Source organism: Mustela nigripes, chromosome 2 (genome assembly GCF_022355385.1).
Source record: "Mustela nigripes isolate SB6536 chromosome 2, MUSNIG.SB6536, whole genome shotgun sequence".
NCBI lineage: Eukaryota > Metazoa > Chordata > Mammalia > Carnivora > Mustelidae > Mustela > Mustela nigripes.
In genome coordinates, this window is record NC_081558.1 from 95,578,043 (window position 1) to 95,602,064 (window position 24,022).

The 24,022-nt window shown below is 36.4% G+C and overlaps 1 protein-coding gene across 1 annotated transcript in view; it reads right to left on the reverse strand.

The window, feature by feature from the left end:
• Nucleotides 1-190: 190 nt before the first annotated feature.
• Nucleotides 191-24,022, reverse strand: part of COPB2 (COPI coat complex subunit beta 2) — a 33,723-nt gene continuing 9,891 nt past the window's right edge. The window contains exons 2-22 of the mRNA XM_059391029.1: nt 22,544-22,681; nt 19,182-19,268; nt 18,669-18,795; nt 17,659-17,807; nt 15,666-15,812; nt 14,727-14,826; nt 13,526-13,668; nt 13,078-13,277; nt 11,115-11,225; nt 9,326-9,414; nt 9,135-9,241; nt 7,700-7,843; nt 6,934-7,064; nt 6,452-6,659; nt 4,572-4,682; nt 3,369-3,583; nt 1,814-1,906; nt 1,541-1,721; nt 1,309-1,377; nt 1,088-1,159; nt 191-840 (exon numbers count right to left, since the gene is read on the reverse strand). Coding sequence (XP_059247012.1) covers nt 745-840; nt 1,088-1,159; nt 1,309-1,377; nt 1,541-1,721; nt 1,814-1,906; nt 3,369-3,583; nt 4,572-4,682; nt 6,452-6,659; nt 6,934-7,064; nt 7,700-7,843; nt 9,135-9,241; nt 9,326-9,414; nt 11,115-11,225; nt 13,078-13,277; nt 13,526-13,668; nt 14,727-14,826; nt 15,666-15,812; nt 17,659-17,807; nt 18,669-18,795; nt 19,182-19,268; nt 22,544-22,681 — 2,718 coding nt within the window. The 3' untranslated portion in view covers nt 191-744. The remainder of the gene's footprint in view (nt 841-1,087; nt 1,160-1,308; nt 1,378-1,540; nt 1,722-1,813; nt 1,907-3,368; nt 3,584-4,571; nt 4,683-6,451; nt 6,660-6,933; nt 7,065-7,699; nt 7,844-9,134; nt 9,242-9,325; nt 9,415-11,114; nt 11,226-13,077; nt 13,278-13,525; nt 13,669-14,726; nt 14,827-15,665; nt 15,813-17,658; nt 17,808-18,668; nt 18,796-19,181; nt 19,269-22,543; nt 22,682-24,022) is intronic.

The following is a 24,022-nucleotide window of genomic DNA, read 5'->3' on the forward strand; positions in this document are numbered from 1 at the left end:
ATTGAAAGTATGATGGGAGTTCCCTATATAAAATTGTTTTTTTTTAATAGTGCCTCTAACAGAAATACAAAGAAAACCTTGTTACTCCACTCATTTTCCTAGGCTTAAAGGAGATAACTGAGTAATATATTTGAGTGCCTGGTTATGAATTTCTCTAATCAGACAGGTACACTGTTGAAGACCAAAAAAGTACTTGTATCTTTCTGTATTACCAAACAGGTAGTTTAAACAGAGCCCAGCTTAACAAGGTTAGAAGAGCTGGGTTTCAGATTCTGATTCAAGAAGCAAGTACACAAAATTGGGGTGAGGCATAAAAACCCAAGTATGTAGACTTGAGCATGGGGGAACATCAAAAAAAAAGGGTTAGGAGAATGTGAGCTGATCTCTAGATGAGGTACAGTTTGGCTTAGCCTTCTAAAACTAGAAGTTTATTTTCCTAATTTAGAAAGGAAGCTTTCAAGTATTTTCATTAATTCAAAAGATTTTATGAGATATGGTCTAACGACCGTATGAAAAAAATCAAAGCCCACATTTGTTTTACTTAACAAGGAAACAGTGATTTAGATGCTGCACATAAACCACTCCTAAGATGAGAAGAGCACTGTGCTCCCAGTGAGCCACACTCAGCCTTTTCATATAAAAATCTAAGGAATTTCTCAGAGTCCAAAGCATGGCGGTCAAGGTGGCAATCAATACCTGTCCATAATAATGATCTATGAGTTGGGTTCTCAAGAAACATTACACTCAATCATCCAAAATGTCTTCATCTAGGTTGATGTCTGTTGTGTCAATATCTTCTAATTCCAAATTATCCAGGTCTACTTCCAGTTCAAGTAAATTCTGCAAAGAAAAGAGTCATACAGCACTTGGTTATCTCTGATAACCTTTTGAAGTTACCTCTGATTCATGATCCAAAGAGAACCAAAGCAATAGTCAAAAGGGGCATTTTCTCATTGCAAAGCCCCTGCTCTGAAAGTGATTACATCACTTAAAATGCAGAGGCCTGCCCATCCTGCAACCATTCATGGGGAGAGAAGGAGGAGTGAGCATGGGGTTCCCCTGGAATATCTGGGTATGACGTCTGTACCTTTTCTTCTTTGTTGGCTGTGTGAGAGGCCACAATAACTGGAGTAGGAGAAGGTGGTTTCCCATCAAGTTCCTGAAAGCCCAAGTGGAGACACAGACAAAGATGAAGGAATTTGTTCAAATACTTTTCCCCCAAGGGAAGCTGTTAGGATTAGGAAGTGGGAGAAGGTACTTAAAATGAACAAATCTTAACCAGATTATCTCATTCAATATTCTACTGACCTGGTGAGCTGCAGATCTTGAGGGCTGAAAGCCTTTTGCCTCTTCCATAACATTTCTTTCTTCATTTGGCTATCAGAATAAAGCAATGATGAAATATTCTGAAGTCAGTTCATCTCTAAACTTGACCCAAATCCCAGATATTAGCTCTCAGTCCAACAATAATGTATGTAAAGTGTGATGCACTTCTATACTTTAGTCACAATAAATGAGGTCTGGCTGCCTGGAGACTCACCGTGACAAGTGGATATTGCTTGGCTGGCCACAGATCAGCATGTGTTTCTTTCACCCATTCTTCCACAACAAAGGCTTCTTTTAATCCAGGAAAAAGGTTTTCATACTCTGTTGGATCGGCAAGGGATTCTGCAGCTTTCTGATTGACTTTTGAGAGATTTTCTCTCCAGAGTTTCACCACCCTATTGTAGAGATTATGGAACCAGAGAGAGACTGAGTAAGTGTGCTCTAGTTTTTACCTGAAACATTTGTTCCTAAAACTAAAAGTCTGTACCTTGAAACCTGACTGGGTAAGTAAGTCCGGGCCAGGAAGGCAGCTTCTGGCAGTCGGCCAGTTCTAATCAAGAGTTCCAGGCAAGCATCAAGCCTAAAGATTCAAAAGGAGAGGCACTATTACCAAGAATAGACAAAGAAATGCAGATTAAGCAATGCAAGGTGAGTAAGCTTTCCCCAGCTTCCACACATACACCTCGTTTCTGTCACTGAGCCATTTACTTGTCATCACCAGGGTGTTTACGTCCTCAATGTACTCCATAAGCATGAAGGACAGAGCAGGTTTGTGACCATTTTCAATCTCCTGATAGCTTCTTCTTAGGAGTTGTTTAAAGTAAGTTAACTGGGCATTTTAAGACCAGCTAAGGCAGCTTAGACAAGCACATTTTAAAGGCTTTCAGGAGCAGAAACAGTTTTACAGGTGGGGTCAACAAGGGCAATTCTCCAATGTGAGCTGTGCTGGACAATCCAGTGCTGCCCAGCCAGAAAATGTCCTGGTGTCTGTTTTCTTAATTTGTTTCTTTTTTTAATTTTTTTTTCTAAGTTTGATAAAGTATATAATGTGCTTTAGAATTCACAGGGTTTTGGCGAAAAAAAACACAGGGTTTTGGGTTTTAGAAAGGTAATATAGTACATATACTATATATTACCTAACATCCTCAGTATCAATTCTAGTAAATGTGCTGCTGAAGTGAGCACACCTCCTCAGCATCAAATAAAAGTCATAAACGTTAATATTCTGCAATAACACATGCATACTGGATGTGCTAAAAAATGAGTGGCATAAAAGCAACTAATAATAGTACTTCAGAGTTCAGGTTTTGCCATCAGATAAGTTTTAAGGAACTATTTTCAGGACACTTTTTGGCTTTTAAATTATGGGCCTATTCCTACAAGTATACAAATTTATAAATACATCTATTATGATACACATTGGGGTGCACCAAGTTTTTATAATAAAGTGTGAGGTTTAGAAAAGTCACTAGAGCAAGGATTAAACACTTTTGTGTTTGATTTCTTAATATGGTCAACTAATGCTGAGATGATTTGATTTGCACTAACCGCTAGACTTTCAGAAGTATATGACCTTTTTACACTTTACAATTAGATGCAATTCTAGAAGCACCTGACATCATCCTCAACTCCCTTTATTCTTGCCATGCACAGGTCAGAACTATCCAATTAGGGCAAAGCTACTGCCATCTGGGTACTATGGAAGCAGGGGAATAGCTTCCTGCCATGGTGAAATAAAATGGCTCAGCCCGGGAGAGGCAAGGCTTTGAGAAAGTAGTTTAACATTTCTCTCAGTCCACACCCTCCCTAAACAGCTCATTTTGCTCAATTTAGATCAAATATGTGAAAAGCATCCCTTATTGAAGGCGAATGCCACCAAGGTAGCACTGTCCTCTGACTGCCCCCACTAGCCAGAAGCAAGGCCAGAACTCTCTCCATTCTCTTTCCAGGTTCATTCTTCCTCTCTAAAGCACCCTCAAAGTCAGTGCAGAAATTAGTGTTTTAAATTACCATCTCTCTTAGATCTTGGGTAAAATACTTACTTGCCCTGTAAAAAGTAGCTCATGAATGCCACGTTATTCTTGCCATCTCTCTCTGCACCCTCTGCTAGTTTGTTCACCATACTAGCATTTCCAGAGGCAGTGGCCAAGAGCAGCAGACCCCCGTAATCCTGTGCGTGGTGCAGGCACTCCTGGGCAAGGCCAAACTGACATTTACTGATGGCAAGTTCGGCAAGTTGTTTCCACTTTTGTTCTGACTGTAAGAAAGAGTTTACAAGTTAAAACATCTACGGAAATAAACATTTGAATTTTCAACATCAACACTCTTTTGTAACCTGAGTATTACTATGCTGACAATGGGAGATATTTCATACATATACTGAGCTGTGCCTATTAAGTTAGTTCTATCAATCAAAATAAGAATGGAATGACAAAATGTGTAATGAGAAAATGGAAGTTATTCGTGTATACAAAATTAATTCAAACACAAATCAATTTTAATGATGCATGAATAATCATCAACCCATTATATTTTTATTTTGTAATTACACGGTAAAACTAAAAGTAATACTATCTAATTGGAGTTTTAAGGTAATTAGATTGCGGTTATTTTAATGAGTGATTTAATACCCTTTTTTGAAAGAGCAGAAGATTGTTTTTATATCCTTAAATATTCAACAATATCATCTGTCACTTGTAGCTTCTCAAAAATCAAATGCTACAAATTTGGATGATCTTAACATAGCTGAAATTTATTTAGCACATCTGAAATGAATTTACCAATAAATGCTAGCCTTAAACCAGAGCTGGTGAGCCCTCAATAGATAACAGTTTATTAAAATGTCACTGAATTATGTCAAAATATTAAAATCTTTATTTAAAACCAACAACTCTCTCAGAAGTTTGGGATACTGGCAAATTACTGCTTTGTCTATACTCTTTAAAAGAGTTCTCAGACTACTGTATCTTGTATCTTATTTCTTATCTTACAAAATAGATCTCATATAAACTATTGAAAACACTTTTTCTTAAATAAGATACTAAGAATATATCTCCAATAGAAACATTTAATTTATGTAAAGACTAACAAAATGCATTTTTAGATGATCAAAGAATGGCAATAATCTCACCAAAGAGAGTTACTAATTTGCATTTCCGAGAATTTCAATGAAAACTTACACTAAACACGAAGAAGTACCTCCTAATCTTTACATTAGTTATGAAAAATCCTGGCTTATTACATACCTCTGCTTCTACTGCTAACTGGTATGCAATGTTCAGTTCTCCGAGCTGAAGAGCAAGTTCAAAGCGATGCTCTGGATCTGTGGATACTGTGAGAGCTTGCTGCTTGAAGCCCTAAACAGAGAACAGATGTAAGTGTGTGTGCACTCTGTATGCATATATATCTGGTATGCGTACACAGCAAATCATCCATTTATTTATCTCTCTCAAACTAAGACTACCCTGCTGACACATAGCCTCACTGCCTAAACAAAAGTAATAGGTAACAAAATACTCTAATGAGAAGACAGAAAAATTAAGGAGTCACTCACTAAATTAATTGGTAAGAACCAACCAACAGACAAAATTCAGTCCCACAGTGCTGTTTTCTAAGCAGCAGGAGGTAACTGATGCTGAACAAACTGATGTAAAACTAGTAAAATTAAAAAAGAAAAAAAAATGAAACTAGCAAAATCAATAATGCAAAAGCAAACCAATGTCAAAAAGAAAAGGATTTTGGAAAGTTGAGTGAACAAGAGCCATTTCAAAAAAAGAAAGGCACAGTGGTATAGACCTAGCTGTTCCTAATCTACTCAATAAACTGGGCTTAGAGATTATCTAGTCCAGTCCCTCAAAAAAAAGCAAGTCAAATGTGAAAGCTTTCTTCCAACTTTCCCTGATCTGTAGGTCATTCAGCAGACATTTTGCTTGCAGGTCCTGACATGGATAGGATACTATTACCTAGACTTCACTGTTGGTCTTATGTCCAGTTTATTCATTAGCAAGCACTCCAGGGGACAGAAAATCTAAAACGGTCTTCCACATTCCATAGAGTCATCAAAACTGGCTTTTATTTAGAGATGTAGAAATCAACACCAAGAGAATCAACCAAAAGAATAAAAATGATTACCTCTAGGAAGCAGGTGTGAGAAAGGAAAAGAAGTGCGGTTGTTTTTCTTAAGTTCTGCAGAACTTTACACTTTGTGCACATACAAATTTGATTTAAAAACATTCCATTCAGAAAGGGGCGTATCAGTGGTGGTAAGTTTTATGCAATGTATATTTTACCATAGTAAAAAGAAAAGAAAAAAGAAAAAAAGGGTTGCTAGCATAGAGAGGGAAAATATATGATGGAAATTAAAATATTGATAAAATGGAAAAGAAGTCTCCAGAACGGGCGCCTGGGTGGCTCAATGGGTTAAAGCCCTGCCTTTGGCTCAGGTCATGATCCCAGACTCCTGGGATCGAGCCCCACAAGGGGCTCTCTGCTTGGCAGGGAGCCTGCTTCCTCCTCTCTGCCTACTTGTGATCTCTATCTGTCAAAAAAATAAATAAAATCTTTTTTTTAAAAAAAAAAGAAGTCTCCAGAAAGAGAAGACTGATAATCACTTTTAAACATTTTTCTTTCTTTCTTTCTTTCTTTCTTTCTTTCTTTCTTTTTTTTTTTTTTTTTTTTTTTTTGCTTTAAACATTTAAAGAAGGCACTAAGAGTTACGGCACTGAGTGGCTCAGTCAGTTGAGCATCTGGCTCAGATCATGGTCTCAGGGATGTGAGATTAAGCTCTGCATCAGGCTCTGCCTTAGTGCAGAGTTTGCTAAGGATTCTCTCTCTCCTTCTCCCTCTCCCTCCCTATGTGTGTGCATTCTCTCTGTCTCCTCTCTCTCTCAATAAGTAAATAATAAAATAAAAAAAATAAAAATAAAAAAAAAAGAAGTTACTGGGGCATTAAGAAAGGACAAAGAAGAGGCTAGTAAGTAACTTAAGTTTACAGGAGAAATTCCACTGCCATTAAGTGGCAATAAAGAAACAGTTTTCAAATCTATACTAACATTCTTTTCAATAGGTTTAGGAGGAAAAAAAAAAACAAAACACCCAAAAAGAAAACAAACCAAAAAACTCTTACCTGCTTTTCTAGAAAGTGTGCAACTCTGGTCCTCTGTTCTTTTGGAATGGTAGGCAGAACCTTATCAGCCATGCTAAAGTCCCTTCTCATAACAGCTGTCTGGTATTCCAGCACTGAAACCAGCAGAGAATAGCTAACAATGTTCAGTTCTTTATCTCCCAGATAAAGCCTGTTGTCTTTAGGAATATAGCCCAGGAGATACATTGTCCTATAACAGAAACAGAAATTAATTTAGGAGTAGGCCCACATCAGTAGGTAAACACACACACTCTCTCTCTCTCTGACACACACATAAAAAACCTGCCTCTTGCTCAAAATCTCACTTTGATTGAAACAGTTCTGATCAACAACAGCCAACGTACTAAAACTATACAATGAAAAATCAAGGCTATTGCTGCTACAAGCCAGCAACAGATTTTGTTTAAAAAGCATAATTCTAAGTTTAGGATGCTTGAGACAAAAGCAAAACAATACTCAGTTACCTATCCAAGTGGGCAATGGTGACTATTTCTCCTCCAACATAATAATTTAATCTGTTCACAGAACTTGTGTAAATGAAGCAATCGCCTACCCACAGCCCTGTTTTCACAATTTCCTGAATCTCACCAAGAACCTGCAAAGAAAAAATAGTCTATTATGAACTTACAAGTATTAGAAATCCTGTCAATAACAAAAACTGAGTATGACTGGGGGTGATAAGGTAGAATAAGGAATACAACGTAAGAGCCTACTTTAAGAAAGAAAATATTTCCTTGGAATTTCTATCTTCTTTCTCCATGTAAAAAACAGATTTCCTGGCTGAGTATATTTGTAATGTAGATTCTCACTGCTGCATCAGAGCTGTGATCCAGAAAGTGGTGATCTAAACTCACACACATGAAACTGGAGAAGTATTTCATAAAATCTTCCAGGACCATCTCCACAACAGATGATTTAACTTAACCATTTGAGAGCTCATTTAAATCACTCTGGGTAAACTGTCTTAAGACCAAAGCACCTTCTAATTTCCTTACTAAAAGATACCAAAGGAATCTAAAAACTTCCTAAAATCAAAGTACAAATTTCTTTTAAACATACATACTTTCAAACTCTGATCTTTCAGATAAGACTTTAATTTTTGCATTTCACTGTAATTAGTTAAATGTTACTTTCTCCAAACCTAACTTAATAAAATATTAAAATCAGTGAAGTTCTATTATATGAATATAAATCAGTAAAAACAAAGCTAAAATTGTGTTGGTCAATTACCTCAAAGGCATCTTCAATGCCATCTTCAGTAACTCCCTCATGTGTTTCCTGTGCAGCCAAGACTTTTTCCGACAGATACTTCAGGATAAAAAATGACTCCTCAGTGGCAATACAAACAAGCTCTCCAGAGTCAGACCAGAAAATCTACAACATGGCAAACAAAACAGTTTGGGATTTCTAAGCGGTATGACAAACTGCGTACACTTTGTTTCTAACAAGACTTGTCTTCTTATATTAGGGTAGTAAGTATGCATTTAACAATTTTATGTAGTACATACAGTGTATATATAGATATACATTTACACATATATGTACGTATATATTTGTATTTATTTGGAGGGTGGACAGGGCAGTGCCTCACTCTTTAGCCTAGAAATGGAAAGACTCAAGGAAAACAGGAAGGAAAGCTGTCAGTAGACACTGAACGTGCTATAATTTAGCAGCAGTAGCCTAGTCCCTATTGCTCTAGAAAAGTGTTTTTCAGCCTTTTTTTTTTTTCATTATCATCCCCACCCACACACCCAGTAACCTTTTTAGACATTTTTTTCCTCACCTCACCTATAAAGTTTTAATACCATGGATATTATATATATGCTTATACATACATAGCACATACACATATATACATACATATAAATATGCTTTATAGATAAAGAGTGAATTTTCTTTACACTCAGTAACCAATTTTTGCCCTGTGAGGCCCTAGTCCCCACTCAGACTGCATGCTGTAAAAGACACAACCAGGACGCTAGGGAGGTAGATTTGTCTCCAAAGAATTTTGTGACAATGAAAAGTGGTCAAAGAAGCAGGCAGTTCCAAAGGTAGAAAGCTCTGTCACTAGAGGCATTTATCTGAAGTTTCAACAGCCATCATCAGGTAAAGCCCGAAAAGGCTTTCTGAATGGTATGGGGCTCCTAAGCCTTTCCAAGTCAAGAGCTCCCTGACTTCCTGTCTTGAAAGTATACTTTTTATATTCTGTTAAATGCCATTTAAAATATGAATAACAGGGGCGCCTGGGTGGCTCAGTTGGTTGAGTAACTGCCTTCGGCTCAGGTCATGATCCTGGACTTCCAGGATCAAGCCCCGCATCGGACTCCCAGCTCCTTAGGCAGTCTGCTTCTTCCTCTGACCTCCTCTCTCATGCTCTCTCTCACTCATTCTCTCTCAAATAAATAAATAAAATCTTTAAAAAAATAAAATATGAATATATTTGTATAACATTTGTATAACCTTTGGTGCTTTTCAAAATACCCAATGTCTACTGCCTCATTCATATACAATTCTGATTTTCTAAGCAATCTTAAAGTAAATGGTACTGTGTCCAACACAAATGGAACCAGGACAGCTAGGTACAAAGACACTTATTTGCCTCAGGGACCGACAGTTCCTCGCAAAGGTGCACACTCCAGAAGTAACAATGGAGGGGAAAACTCACGTGTTTGGGCTGAATTTCAATTCTGCGTATGAGTTCGGTATTGTCCCAGTCATAGAAAGCTAAACCATTTACGGATCTGACTCCCAGTAAGAAGCCTCCATAGATACCTAAAAGGAAAAAGGATTTTGGTTTAGATGTTTCTGAGCCATTGAAAAGCTTCTAATATTGTGTCATAAATAAATAGCACTCACTTTCTGCTCCAAAATCTGGTTTAAATGATTTTTTTTCCTTAAAGTTCTTAAATATCTTTACAACACTGTTGCTCTCTCTTATTGCGTATCTGGCGGGAAGGAAGGAAAACATGGCATATTATATACCAAACCATACTTCCATAAAATGTTAGAAATATTTTCAAATATATCTGAGTAATGAATTATGGGTTTTACACTATTACACACATTATTAGGGTTTACAACTATTTCAGAAACTGAAAAAGACCCACCATCCCTCAAAAAGTGAGTGATTAAACCAACTATGATATATTCATACAATGGAATATTACTCTGCAGAACAGGGGATCAGTTACTGATTTATGCAACAATATGGATGAATCTCAAAAATATTATGCTAAGCAAAAAAAGCCAGACACAAGAGTGGATACTGTAGGACTCCCTTTATATTAAACTCTAAGGACAAATCTAATCCACATGGTGACAAAAAGCAAATCAGTGTTTGGGGCCAGGGAAAAGACTGTTAAGGGAAAACAAAGGGATTTTCCAGGGATGACAGAAATGTTCTATGTCTTTATTGTGCTGGTGGTTACAGACTGTATCTATCTGCCAAATTTCACTGAAACATACATTTAAAGTAGTGCATTTAATTTTGTATAAATTACAACTCAATAAAGATGACTTAAAGATAAAAACTTTAACAAGCGGCTCAGCCATTTCTGGCAACTATTTAGAACATTGTGTATATTCAGGCCTCTTGAAAAAAGGGACTGTGGCTGTTGCTGGATAATCAAGAGTATTTAAGGAAGTGATCTGATGAGTGTTCCTATCAAGACAGGAAAGATGCTGAAAGGGCCTTAGCTAGATAAAGATTAAGAGGAAAAAAAAAAGTAAATTATCAAAACAGAGAGGTATGTTAAGAGTGGTGAGGCAATCCATGAACTGTAATTTTTTTTTAAGATGATATCAAAGTACATTTTAGTATTTGGAACAGTGCATGTATGAATGTATTTAGGAAATCTATGAAAAGATCAAAACAAATTCTTACCTCAGTATATCTTACTGTTAAAAAACTTAAAAACATGCACCTTATATGCAAAACTGAGGCTCAGGTTTCTCACTGTTGAGGGCAGGGGCAATACAATATATGGAGAAAACAAAACTAAGAAAACGGAAGATGTAATTCAGTTGTATGGTCAGAAAAAACCAAAGCCCTAATATTTATTATATGCACCAAAAAGGAATCAAAAGGAACCACTCGGTAACGAGTATCTAGTACAAATAATGATAATTAATTAGCACCTAGTATGATAATTCAGAGTTAAATGATTTTTCCTGTTTTTAATAAGAATATTTTGTGAATACTCAAAATTTAGACAGAATTTAATAATGGGAGTTGGATAACATCACAGAAAATGAGTTTTAAAAAAGATTCAATGAAGTTCTCATCAAGATGACATCAGACTACACTCTCTCGCAACTAGCTCAGGACCTAGCAACACCTCCGGACTCCAGGGCAAAGGGAGAGCCTCCTTTGTCTTGAGCCCATCTATAAGCACCAGGCCCTGTCAAGGGTTCCATCAAGGAAATGGGTGCTGGGCCCCTAATTTAATGGATTATTAGATGAGCCTGAGTGAGCTTGCTGAATAATGAATACAGAAAGGGCAAAGGCAGCACTGGTGAGAACTGTTCTTGAACACAAAGAAGCACAGCCAACACTGAGCCTTTGGAACATGTTTCATACAGCTGCACACAGATCACCTATCTGCATGCAGTCAGGGCTAGCTGGAGAGCACAAACCAAAACTTACTCTGAAGAATCATGGGCCCATGCAAACTCCTGGGCAGACCCAAAGCTTTTGTTTCTCAATGCCATTGCTGTGTAGATGATATATTCACCATCACCACACACCACAACAAACCTGGAAATTATGGAAGCCAGGGAGAGAAGTAGGATCAATAACATGTGGAAGTTATGAAACAATGCTCATCTTCATAATAAAATACTTCTAATAACAAATGCCACTTTAGTTGACTGTTATAACTGAAACTAGTATCTTTTAAAGTTATACATTTCTTCAAATACAGATCTAGACATAAATATTCTACACAACAATTCCAAAAACATAAAGATAGGGTTTTGCTGAAAATCTTATTGCAGTGGCCCTCTCTTATAAACAAAGGATACGTGGGACAGGAAGATAAGAATGGCTGGAGATGCACAAGGGCCAAGATTCTAATAATTCAACTGATTTTCAAGGGTGGGGAGGGGCAGTGAGAGATTCTTAAGCAGACTCTATAACCACCCTGGAGCCCAGTGTGGGGCTCCGTCTCACAACACTAAGATCATGACCTAAGCCAAAATCAAGAGTCGAACACTTAACTGACTGAGCCACCCAGGCGCCCCTCAACTGATATTTATTGAGAATCAAAATGCCTAGCATTTTGCTCACTGCATTTATACTGTAAGAAGGTATATTTATTATATTTATACAAATATATATAAATATATTATAATATATGTTATACATACAAATACATTATATTTATATACATAAATATAAATATATTACATTTATACCATAAGAAGACATAAGAAGGTGCTACTCTGGGGTGCCTGGGTGGCTCAGTTGGTTAAGCATCTGCCTTCGGCTCAGGTCATAATCCCAAGGTTCTGGGATGCTGCACTGGGCTCCTTACTCAGCAGGGAACCTGCTTCTTCCTCTCCCTTTGCCTAACTCTCCCCATGCTTGTGCTCTCTCCCTCTCTCTGTGTCTATTAAATAAATAATTAAAACCTTTAAAAAAAATTGTACTGGTTGCTGTTGGACTACCAATGTAAGATGCAAAAAAAAAAAAAAAAAAAAAGTTTTATGATATTAAGGGAAAAAATATACAATGCATTCTTAATCTTCCTAAGGAAATTATATTACAAGTAACTATGGATAACATTTACTAAACAATTCATATACTTGGTTTACAAAGCTTGTCTTTTTCGATACTCAGAACAGAATTGTAAGATGCCCAGATCTACTGTAAAGTAACTTTTAAAGATGCACAGGTTTAAACTCATGCTTGAAACTCAAGATGTTTGGTGCTTTCTAAATCTTAAGAAACAAAAATGAGGGCGCCTGGGTGGCTCAGTGGGTTAAGCCGCTGCCTTCGGCTCAGGTCATGATCTCAGGGTCCTGGGATCGAGTCCCGCATCGGGCTCTCTGCTCAGCAGGGAGCCTGCTTCCCTCTCCCTCTCTGCCTGCCTCTCCATCTACTTGTGATTTCTCTCTGTCAAATAAATAAATAAAATCTTTAAAAAAAAAAAAAAAAAAGAAAAAAAAGAAACAAAAATGATGGTTCAAATTATAGATAAGAAGCAGAATTATTATCAATCCCCTAATGTTTTCAAAAGACAAATACTTAAGAGTCACCTCTTCTTAAGTTAATTAGCAAGTATTTAGAGCACCTACTGTCTCAGTATAAGACATGATACCTGCCCTCAAAGCAGCACAAGAATACAAACCCAGCACATTTAAAATGAATAAATAGAAAAACTATTTAACTGTTCAAAGTTGTACAGTGGGACAAAGCCAGAAAGGCAAATATGCTTTCACCTTGCATGCCAACTCAACTGACTGGTATGTCGGCAGCTCTATTGAGGATTCCAGGGCAAAAGCTCATGAGGAATGCCCACCACAGTGTAGGGTGGTATATGCTGTGGATACGCAAGCTCTGCTCTAACATACTCAGAAGCCTAGGACAGATTCTGGTGATGGCTTACCGCCCATTAGGATTATGTTGAATAGTCTGGGGATATATTTCACAACTGCCCATATCCTTGACGGCTAGTGGCAGTCTTTCTCCATCTTTAATTTCAGCATCTCCCATTGCTTTTAGGTTGGCCTGCTGTACTTCTGAATGCTTGGCCCAAATTATCTTTCCATTGGCATCCATGGACATGGCAGGTTCCTCCCGACCAAGCTGGAAGAATGACAAATGGCTTTTAGCAATAAAAGAAACCATATAAAACCACAAAATAAACATTTTCTATTTTCATTTAACAGAGGGTTCCTTTCTTCCACTTTAATCCAGTGCTTAATCTCTTGTGCTTAATGAAAGAAGAGCCAGTTTAATAAAACTGGTAACTTAGAAGATGACTGTACTAAAACATAAGGAAAACTGCTTCCACTGTGTTCATTTTGCTCAGAAAGAGTATAATAAGAGATTACCTTAACAATAATGCTCCCTTCATCATAGCCCAAAGCGACATTGTTGGACCCTCTCAGACTGGCCACACACCACACCCTCTCCATTCCATAATTCAACGTGCTCTCAAGGCGATACGTGCTTGAATGCCAAATACGCACAGTTCCTAAAGAGAACAATGTGAATATTTCCTTCTAATGAATATCTAACGATGAACTGTGTCAGGTGAACCGACCAAAGGGAAGTCTTTTTTTAATTAGTTTCCTGGCAGCTTAATTTTTTGATCTATAGTCTATATAGGTAATTTTATGAAGCAACATAAATTAACAGAAAATTGTAAGAAACCAAGAACTGTGATTTTCCATGTAAAATAATGAATTTTCTCAACACGGTAACTACTATGAACCTGCAGGTGCTTTACACACATGATCTTTTCTTTTCACTATAATCCTATGAGGTGGATATGTCTGTTCCCATTTCATAATCTGCCCAAACCACATATGCATGAAGTGGCAGCACCTGAATATGACCCCAGGTTTTTGGACTCCAAACCACTGACTGGTTTTTTCACAGTTTTTCTCTAGGACTTCTGGGTTCTCTTATTTAAGTACTAGTCAAAACGCATTAGAATGATGATGAAGGGGGCGCCTGGATGGCTCAGTGGGTTAAAGTCTCTGCCTTCGGCTCAAGTCATGATCCCAGGGTTCTGGGATCGAGCCCCACATCAGGCTCTCTGCTCAGCGCGGAGCCTGCTTCCTCCTCTCTCTGCCTGCCTCTCTGTCTACTTGTGATCTCTGTCTGTCCAATAAATAAATAAATAAAATCTTAAAAAAAAAACAGGGGGGGGGCGCCTGGGTGGCTCAGTGGGTTAAGCCGCTGCCTTCGGCTCAGGTCATGATCTCAGGGTCCTGGGACCGAGTCCGGCATCAGGCTCTCTGCTCAGTGGGGAGCCTGCTTCCTTCTCTCTCTCTCTGCCTGCCTCTCTGCCTGCTTGTGATCTCTCTCTGTCAAATAAATAAATAAAATCTTAAAAAAAAAAAAAAAAAAGAATGATGATGAAGAAGAAGATAACAATGGCCCTTTGCTCTGTTACAGCACAAATATTCTATCTAATAAAAAGAGCAAAATTCTCAGAAACCTCCAATTACAATGCAAGGCACTATCTGACTTAAATAACTACTTAGTAATTACAAGTACAAGAATAAACATACATTTTGAACTTACCATCTTCTGACCCTGTGATGATGATTGGCAACTCAGGATGAAAACTGGCACAAGACACATTTTGGGCATGTCCCTCCAGTGTCTGTACACATGTCTTATTCTGTAATCAAGACACAGAAAATATTTTTAGTGAAAAACAAGTAACTCATCCTTAATTTTTCCAGTTTGCAGATACATAAAAATGAGAGCTGTTATTTTAATCTAAATAATTTCTGATACAGAAATTCTGAAACACAATTATCTTACCTGCATAATTTCTCTAATTCCTTGACAACACAGGAAAATAGAATTTTAACTATCATATTTAAAGAAAAAACCACAAACACCTCAAAAGATCTGGTTTTCATATGAATATTTTCTCTCCCAAAGATCTAAAATAGTATCTTTAATAATTTTATCCTGTACTTAAACACAAATCTGAATAAGGTTCTAAGTAACAGTGATTTTCTAGGCCTCATTTTATTAACTGTTCATGGAAATTTTGATGTGAGAAACAAAACAGAAATTCAATCTGTCTCTGAGAGATAAAAAGCATAGTAACAAGAAGTGATAACTAGGTTTACAAAGTCTATGTGGCAAAACGTCTGTAACATGGCGTCATGGTATTATTCATTTATCTGCTAGTTTTCAAATATAGACAGAAGTCTACCAGTGAGGATACTAGAGGGTGTAGTAACTTCATTTTAGTTGAAATATTTAAATTTCTAATTTCTACTATTAAGTAAAAAATAAACATAATGGTGTTTTATTTTAAAATCTCAATAGGCATTTCTTTCATTGTTATGGAGAACTCTAGGACTACTGTTTAGAGGCAAATACTGAAGACTTAAGTTATTATGCTCTGAACAGAGTTCAATAACCCAAGTCTTAACTGTCTTGTAACAAACAGTGAAATCCATGTCTAACATATGATAAAGTAAGATTATGAAGAAATTGTACCTGATAGTCCCATATTTTAACAAGACGGTCATCTGCACCTGAAATGAGGTATGGTTTGTCGCCACCACTGTAGTAATCGATGCAATTCACACCTTTCTCATGTCCCTCCAGAGTGAAGTTTGGTGAGGAAGAACCCAACTGCCACACCTTTAAAGAGCAACAGCATCTGCCAGTCAATAGGGGCCTTGCTTTTCAGAAGGCAGCTCCATCACACTTCTGACATATTATATAAAGTGCCAAAGCCCAGGACAGGAAAACTAAAGAATGTACATTTCTTTCAACCATTTATTTCTGTTCTTTCTCACTTTACTTGACTTTCTAGGGGGCAGAATAACTACAGTATTCTCCAAAAATGCCAATTTCCAGGCTTTATCTCTAGAGATTTCTCTTTATCCCTATAGTTCCCCAGGAATCTAGATTTTTAACAGACATCCCAGTGATCCACAGGTTATAGTCTAAAGAACAGTAAGAAATGCTTTCATGAGAATTTTAATATAAAGATAATGAAAGTGAATTTAGTAAGGTATATTAAAAAGAGAAAATGACCACATAACAAAACATTTAAAACATTTAAAGTATGGAAAAGTAGTCAAACATTACCATAGCACTAGTATTATTTATCTTTACAAATAATTATTGAGTGCCTCCTACAAAGGAGGCTCTGTGGGAAGTATAAAGATGCATAAACAATGTTTACCACTGACTGTATGCAACAAACTTTACTTGAGCCAAAGATAAAACAATTTATGTTCTCAAGATACACCTTTTAGTGAAGAAAGTTCGAAACTAATTTCTAAGTTTTCAACCTATGTCAAAAGCAAGGACAATCCAGCAAAAGGGAAAAAAAAAAGTAAGGTCAAAACCCTAAGATATTTAGACAGATATCATTTAATACTCAATTATCAGACAAATAACATAACATTTTACGTAAGTTAAAGGAATGTTATATAGATGTAAGCATACACACGTAAGTGAAAGTGCAATATAGCATTTTAAACGTATGCATATAGAGACATTTTAAATAGTGTAATGGAAAAGGGAGTATGACTACCACTCATGCAACAAGTATTAAGCATTTAGTAAAAGCAAAGCACTGTGTTGCTTGCTACCGAGTATCTGTTTGAGGGAGTGGGGGTGACACCCAGTTCCTGCCCAAAGATCAACACTTTGGGGGATAAAGATTTCTGGAGACATATTAGTTATCGCTCAAAATGAAGGGCATAATAAAGACAAAAAGGAATGAAAGGAATGGGATGAGCATGATTGGCTCTGTCTAGAGGTGAAATGGATGTCTGAAGAGAGCTTCTCAGAGTAAGTAATTGTGCTGAGCCTTGAAAGATGAGTAGTTTTCCAGAGGAGAAAAAAAGTAAAAAAGGGAGAATAAAGAGCATTGCAAGCAGAGGTAACAGTTGAATGAGGGTCTATGTACATTCGTGGCATTTCTGGAGAATGGTGGATAGACCAGGATTATAGGAGATATAATATTAGCTGTGGCTAGTCTTGGAAACCCTCATATTCAACAGTAAGGTAGTGGAACTTTACTCTTACACTGGGAATAGAAAGGTGAAATCCATGTTTTAGAAAGATACCTGGCAGTAGTACAGAGAAATGCAGTAAGGAAAAGAGAATGGAGGCAGAGGAAATTTTAATGTAAAACAGATTAATAATCAGCAGATGTCAACAATGAATACACTAAAAGGAAACAGGAAATAGAGGAAATACACAAAAAGGAGAGGAAATAGAAGAGGCCATACTAGCATCTTTCTTATTCTGGGTTTGCAGTAGTTTAAAAGTCTTAGAATATATTGCTTTGACACAGAAAAACACTCCTCCTGTTAAGAGCATCAAGTTACCACAAGTCCTATTTTGATTTCAATATGAGCTTTTAAGAGAAACTTCTAAGCAGGAATAAATTTCATGGGCAGCCAGTAGTAAAATATCTCAAACAACTACATTTCACCAACATAATGGATACAAAGAGCAGGCACCCTACCTTGATGGTCCTGTCCAAAGACGCACTGGCAAACTGATTGTTATCTTTAGGATTGATCACAATCTGCATAACATAATGGGTGTGTCCTTCAAACACTTGTGAGCAGGACCATTTTTTATCCCAGTCCCAGAGCTTAATAAGCATGTCATCTAGGCCAAAAGAAAGTCTCAAGTTAGTTGCCATTTATATTTCTTTCATTTAGAACTAAGATGCAGTCTTTGTGCCTTTTAAGGCAGCAAATCTAAGAGAAATCATACATTCCCAGGCTTAAAGAAATAGAATCAGAATTGAACAGATTTTTCAAAATCCTTATTTATCCTAAGAATAAACTTAACTCCCTACAGAAGAGGTGAGATAAGATAGAGAAATTACTACTAGTAAATACAAAAATTTCATGAAAAATTTTAAGAAAGACTCAAGTGGGCTTTACAGAATGACAGAAGAGTAACACAAGTTTGATTAGAATCTAAGTATGACTGAATAATGATGGCAGTGACTAGGGAACAAGCATTTCTCTTATAAGAATGATGAAAGAAAAAAGCTTTGAATTACTTCTCAATTTTAACTTAAAAATGTTTCAAAGAGCTATTACCAAATCAGTACAACTTGTTTTAATTACCCTCCAAAAGTTCACTGTTCTAGATATAATGCCACAGAGCAAACTAGCCTGAATATAAAGAAAAAAGTGATGAGGGTATGTAGCAATCTGGCAAAAACTCACCCACCAGCATGTAAATTAGCTTTCTGTTCAGCAGATGTTTAATCATCTAGACCTTCAGGACTTCCCTGACAGAAACTGGAACAATTGCTACACAAATCCTAAGTAGAGTTGATATTTCATTAAATACAAAAGCAAGCAGCACTGATAGCACGGTAATGGACTTAAATAGTTTAAAGGCTGCTCAGAATTAGAACTCCACATGTAACAGCAGTAAAAGAATTGCAAGTCTCACTGAATGAAAATGAATTACTGAAAGAGATGCACATGACCAAAAGGAGTCATCTCTTACCACTGCTAGTCAGAATGAAAGGCTGTGTTGGATGAACAGCAATACAGCGAATGTAGTCTGAGTGTGCTTCAAACATATGAACTCTCTCCAGAGTATTATAATTGAACACTCTTATCTGCATGTCATCCTAGAAATGGAAATTTAGAAATTATTATTGTTATAAAGTAAACTGTGCAAAATGGTGTAGGAGCGCATGGGTGGCTCAGTCAGTTAGGTGTCCTGACTTTTGATAGTAAGTAAGTAAACTCGGGTAGTAAGTAAACTCAGGGTCCCGGGATGGAGTCCCACATCAGCCTCTGCACTCAGCTGGGAATCTGCCTCTCCGTCTGTACCCCCTCCCTTGCTTTCTCTAAAAAATGAATAAATAAATCTTGAAAAAAAAGTTATAGGCTCAAGTTATAAAGTCTATGCTTCAAAACATTAGACTAATTAATAATCAAGAACCAAAATCATTTGCATAATCACTGACCAATTAAGAAACTGAAGGAATTAGAAATTCATATAATTACTTACCGCTCCTGTCACAACCCAATTCTTTCTTGCAACAAACTTTGCAGCCCGAACAGGAAGATCACACACTTCAAATGTTTTCACCAATGTCTTTAAAATTCAATAAGAATATATACTTTGAGTTATGAGAAAATAACTGAAAAAACTACTGTGTCACATTTAAAATATCCAATTATTTAGATCATTCCTAATTTAAAAATATTCTCAGGCTAAAACACAAAAGCTCAACAATCAAATGAAGAAAAAAGACCAATCTTCTTTTCTTTAACAGTTTCAAAATTAAAATGCTTATAAAGGATAAAAGAAAGCAAATCTCCACAAGATGGAATTCCAGATCCTCTGTGCTCCAGCCTGCCCTTCCTTATCTTCTTAGCCTTACCTTTGGCTACTCCCACTCTTACCTTTGCTCCTCCTGTGCCCTCTGCCTGAAAACCCACAAACAGAACCTTATACTCCCCATTCATAACATAGCACTTTCATTATGTGTCTAATGTTAATTTTTCTACTAAGCTCCCCAATGGCAAGAATCTTGTTTACCACTGTATTCCCAGAGCCTAGAACAGTGGCTGGCAAACAACCAGTGTGCAGTAACTATTTGTTGAATGAATTGGCTCTTAGTTTTTTCTTTTTAAAATTAAACCTATCAACTCACAAAATAAACTCATAAACAAGATCCAATTCTTTTGAACACTTTAGCAATGTTTCCGTATAAATGCTATTGACCTCTTTTTAGTGAAGCATGAAAACACAGTGATTTAGATGTCTCTTCAAGCTGCTCAAAATGGAATAATACATATAGCATAAAAGCAGAAAACTGAAAGAGCCTCTTAGAAAGAACAGGGATAAATGCATGTCTTTGTCTTCCCACTATGGTGCCTTATTTTTTAAGATTCTGAGATTCAAACTATCATTTTGCAATCTCTCTTTTTTGTACCAGAGAGTAATGAAAAACAGCACAATCTTACGGATTAACCATGTACACTAAATAAAAAGAAACAAAACTAGTACACCTGAAACTAATGTTATATTATATGTCAACTATACTTTAGAAAAAAAAGTTGTAAGAAAAAAGAAACAATAGAGACTGGTTCATAAGAACTGTTGAGCCTACTTTGGCCTTCTGAAGCCAGACTTCACAGATTCTTCACACAAACACAATAAATGGGGGCATCAGCTCTAACCTGTACAGCTATCAGCTGACTACCATACAGAGAGCAGAAACAACATACAATCTTTAAGATGTCAGAAAAATGCACAAAAGCTCATAAGGAGCCAACAAATCCAGGGATCTGCTGAGCAGTACAAATAAAGCAGCTGCAGAACAGTCACGGTTAAGGTCCACAGTTAAGTGGCCACGGTTAAGTGCTGTGGCTGATACAAATGACACGAGAGATGGTCTCTGCATTATAGAAGCTAAACAATCTAAAGAGGAAGAAATGCTACTCAATATAACTTAATGTAAGTTAGGGAAATAATGACTAACACTTGTATGGGACTTTACACAATATTATTATCTAGTTTGATTTAATCCTTTTGACAATCCTGTGATATAGGGAAGGCAACAATATCATCTTCATTTTAGGTAAGTAACTGAGTCTTAACATGTTTAAGAGGTTTGCCCACATCATTTATTTAAGCAGGATGGCTTCAAACTGTAACATACTGATTTTTAACCACTGCACTCACCACCTCAAAGACTTATTTGAAATTCAAGTACATTTGAATTCACTTCCAAAAACGTTTTGCCTCTTTAAAGAATTTTGCTCTTAATATACATGAGTGGCAATTAACTTCTGTTGGTGATAGAGGGAAAAAAAGAGGTAGAACCAAAAATAGACCAACCATTAAACAAAGACTTACTCAGTATCTACTGTAAGTCTCACTGTCAAATAGGCACTTGTAGTAACTGTGGAAAGTAAGACTAGTATAATCCCTATCCATCCCAGGACTCCATTCTTGAAGGAAAGAAGGAAATCAGAAGTTACCAACAAGATGAATTTTGAAAGTGGAAGCAGGTGGCCCTGCCAGAGGGCACAGAAGGGCACAAAAGAAAAAAAGAGGCAAACTGGATGAACCAGAGAGAGTTACGTTACAGTAAAACCGAGAGAAAGTTAAGGGAAGTACAGCTGGGATTTAGAACATAACACAGTGAAATAACAGATCTGAGAAATGGCTAAATGAGTTGCCAGAAGGGATCCCTAGGAAGAATTAGGATGTGTGGTGGGGTTTGGGGGAGGCACCAACATGTCTGTTAAGCATAAAATCACAAAGATATTAAGTCTGTGAAAACAGAAGTGGATCAAAAAAAGCAGTTAGCATGCATACTATTTGCATTAAGACAAATGGATTCACAAAATGAAGAACTGAAATTGTAGAGGTTAGAAATCCTGATATAGTCAAATAGTGATAAATGGAATACTGATTATTCCTTAGCTCAAAAAACAATTATTGAGTACTTACTATGTGTCAGACAATGTTATCAGCACTGGCATAAAGCAGGGAACAAAGTGTTAATGTTTATAAGATGTTACTGATGGGGTCCTGCTTTAGTGTGCAGTAATTCTGTGCCATTATAGGGACATAAGACTGTAAAGGTGTTTTTAGAGTTATTACTGACCTTAGTTCCTAAGCCTATTTTTCCATTTTAAATTACTCAATGTGAATTTTGTCTGGCTATTAAGAACTTAACTTTACATGTTGAAAATAATGATTGTGTAAGTAGACACATAACTATATGAGCTAGTGCCCACTATATGTTCTGTATTTTGAAGGGAAACGATTAAGAACCATCAACAAAGATTGGAAAATAAGAGATAAACCAATTTGAAGGATAAATGATTTACTCAGATGATAAAGAGCAAAACAAGCATTTAAGGCAGATAATCTGTATAACGCATATTCTCATATGTGTAATCAAAAGCTGACTACAAATAATTTCTCTAACACTCTATAATTTGAATAGTTGATTGAAAGTTACCTGCATATCATTACATCAATTATTTGGGAAAAAATAAAATTAAAAATCCCATTCTTAAGATCATTAAAATATTGACTGAACAGAAAATTAAGTACTATTCAATCTTTATCTATAGCAAATGACCTTATATTGGTGGCATTTTCCTTTATTTCAAAAAGATAATACTAACTTTTATCAGAATATAACATTTAAGTGTTGTATATAACAAGACTGAAACGGTTTCTTCCATAAGCTATAACCCCGTAACTGTTAGTTTCTCTTTCCTGAAAATACTTTGTACTAATTTATTTGAGAAAGCAATCTGCACACCTATTGGACTCTCTGTCTTCTCTTGCATTATAAACATAGTCTAACATACTGTTTCTAAAAAGTCCTTAAAAATTCTTACCTGTGTTTCATGATTCCAAACGCACACACTGCCATTGTAAAGACTTGCCAACATCCATGGCTCTGTAGGATGCAAATCCACGCTCTTAACTCGATCAGATCGAGCAGTTAGCTTTCTCTTTATATCAAGTCGCAGAGGCTAAGAAGAAACAACATAAAAAGCCCTCAAAACATTAAATTGCTATGCCAAATAAATCATGTTTGAGATCTTAACTAAAAACAGTGCATTAACAGGCCTTCAAAAAAATTCAGTTTTTACTTTGCTGAACTGTAGATTCAGTTTCAAGTCTACAGCACCCACCTCTTCACTCATACTAACATACGAGTATTTAAATTTTTTTAATTTATAGTAGTGGTTGTCAAACTTTTTGGGCTCAGGACCCCTTTCCACTCCAAAAAATTTCCTAAAAAGCTTTTGCTTACATAGGTTGTATCTATTGATATTTACCATATTGAAACATTAAAACCAAAACAAGTTAAAAATATTTATGTATTAATTTTCTTTTTAAAAAGATTTTATTTATTTATTTACTATTATTTAATTTATTGTTTAATTATTTCATTATTTAAATTATTTCATTATTTAAATTATTTATTTAAACTATTTAAATAAATGGTAGGCAAAGAGGAAGGCAGAGAGAGAGGGAGAGGCAGGCTCTCTGCTGAGCAGAGAACCTGATGTGGAGTTCGATTCCAGGACCCTGGGATGATGACCTGAGCTGAAGGCAGAGGCTTCAACACACTGAGCCACCCAGGTGCTCCTATTAATTCATTTTCAAATAAAAATAAACTCATTACATGTTGACTTAACATATTTTAATGAAAATAACTATATTTTCAAAAGAAATTTAGTGAGAAGAACGGCAATTTTATTTTTCACATTCTTGCAAAACTCTTTAACATTCTGTCTTAATAGGAGACAGCTGGTTTCTCATATCTGCTTTGGCCTTCAATATATTATGCTTCAATATGATATGCTGTTTTGGCTGACATATATGAAAAAAAAAACTTGGCCTCGAAAGACACGTAGTTGGAGAAAGAGAACTTTTTTTTTTTTTTAAAGATTTTTAAAAATTTATTTGTGAGAGAGAGAGAAAATGCACAAAGAGTGGGAGCAGCAGGCAGAAGGAGAAGCAGGCTCTCCAGTGAGCAAGGAGCCTGATGAGGGACTCATCCCAGAACCCTGGGATCATGATCTGAGCTGAAAGCAGAAGCTTAACTGACTGAGTCATCCAGGTGACCGAAGATAAATATTTTAATAACTTTTAAACATTTTTATAAAGATTTTATTTATTTATTTATTTATTTATTAAAAGAGAGAGAATGAATGAGCGTGGAGGGGCAGAGGGAGAAGTAGGCAGGGAGCTGAGAAGGGAGCAGATTAGGGGCTTTGATCCCAGGACTCATCTGCTGAGCAGGGAGCAGATTAGGGGCTTTGATCCCAGGCTTCTGGTATCATGACCTAAGCTGAAGGCAGATG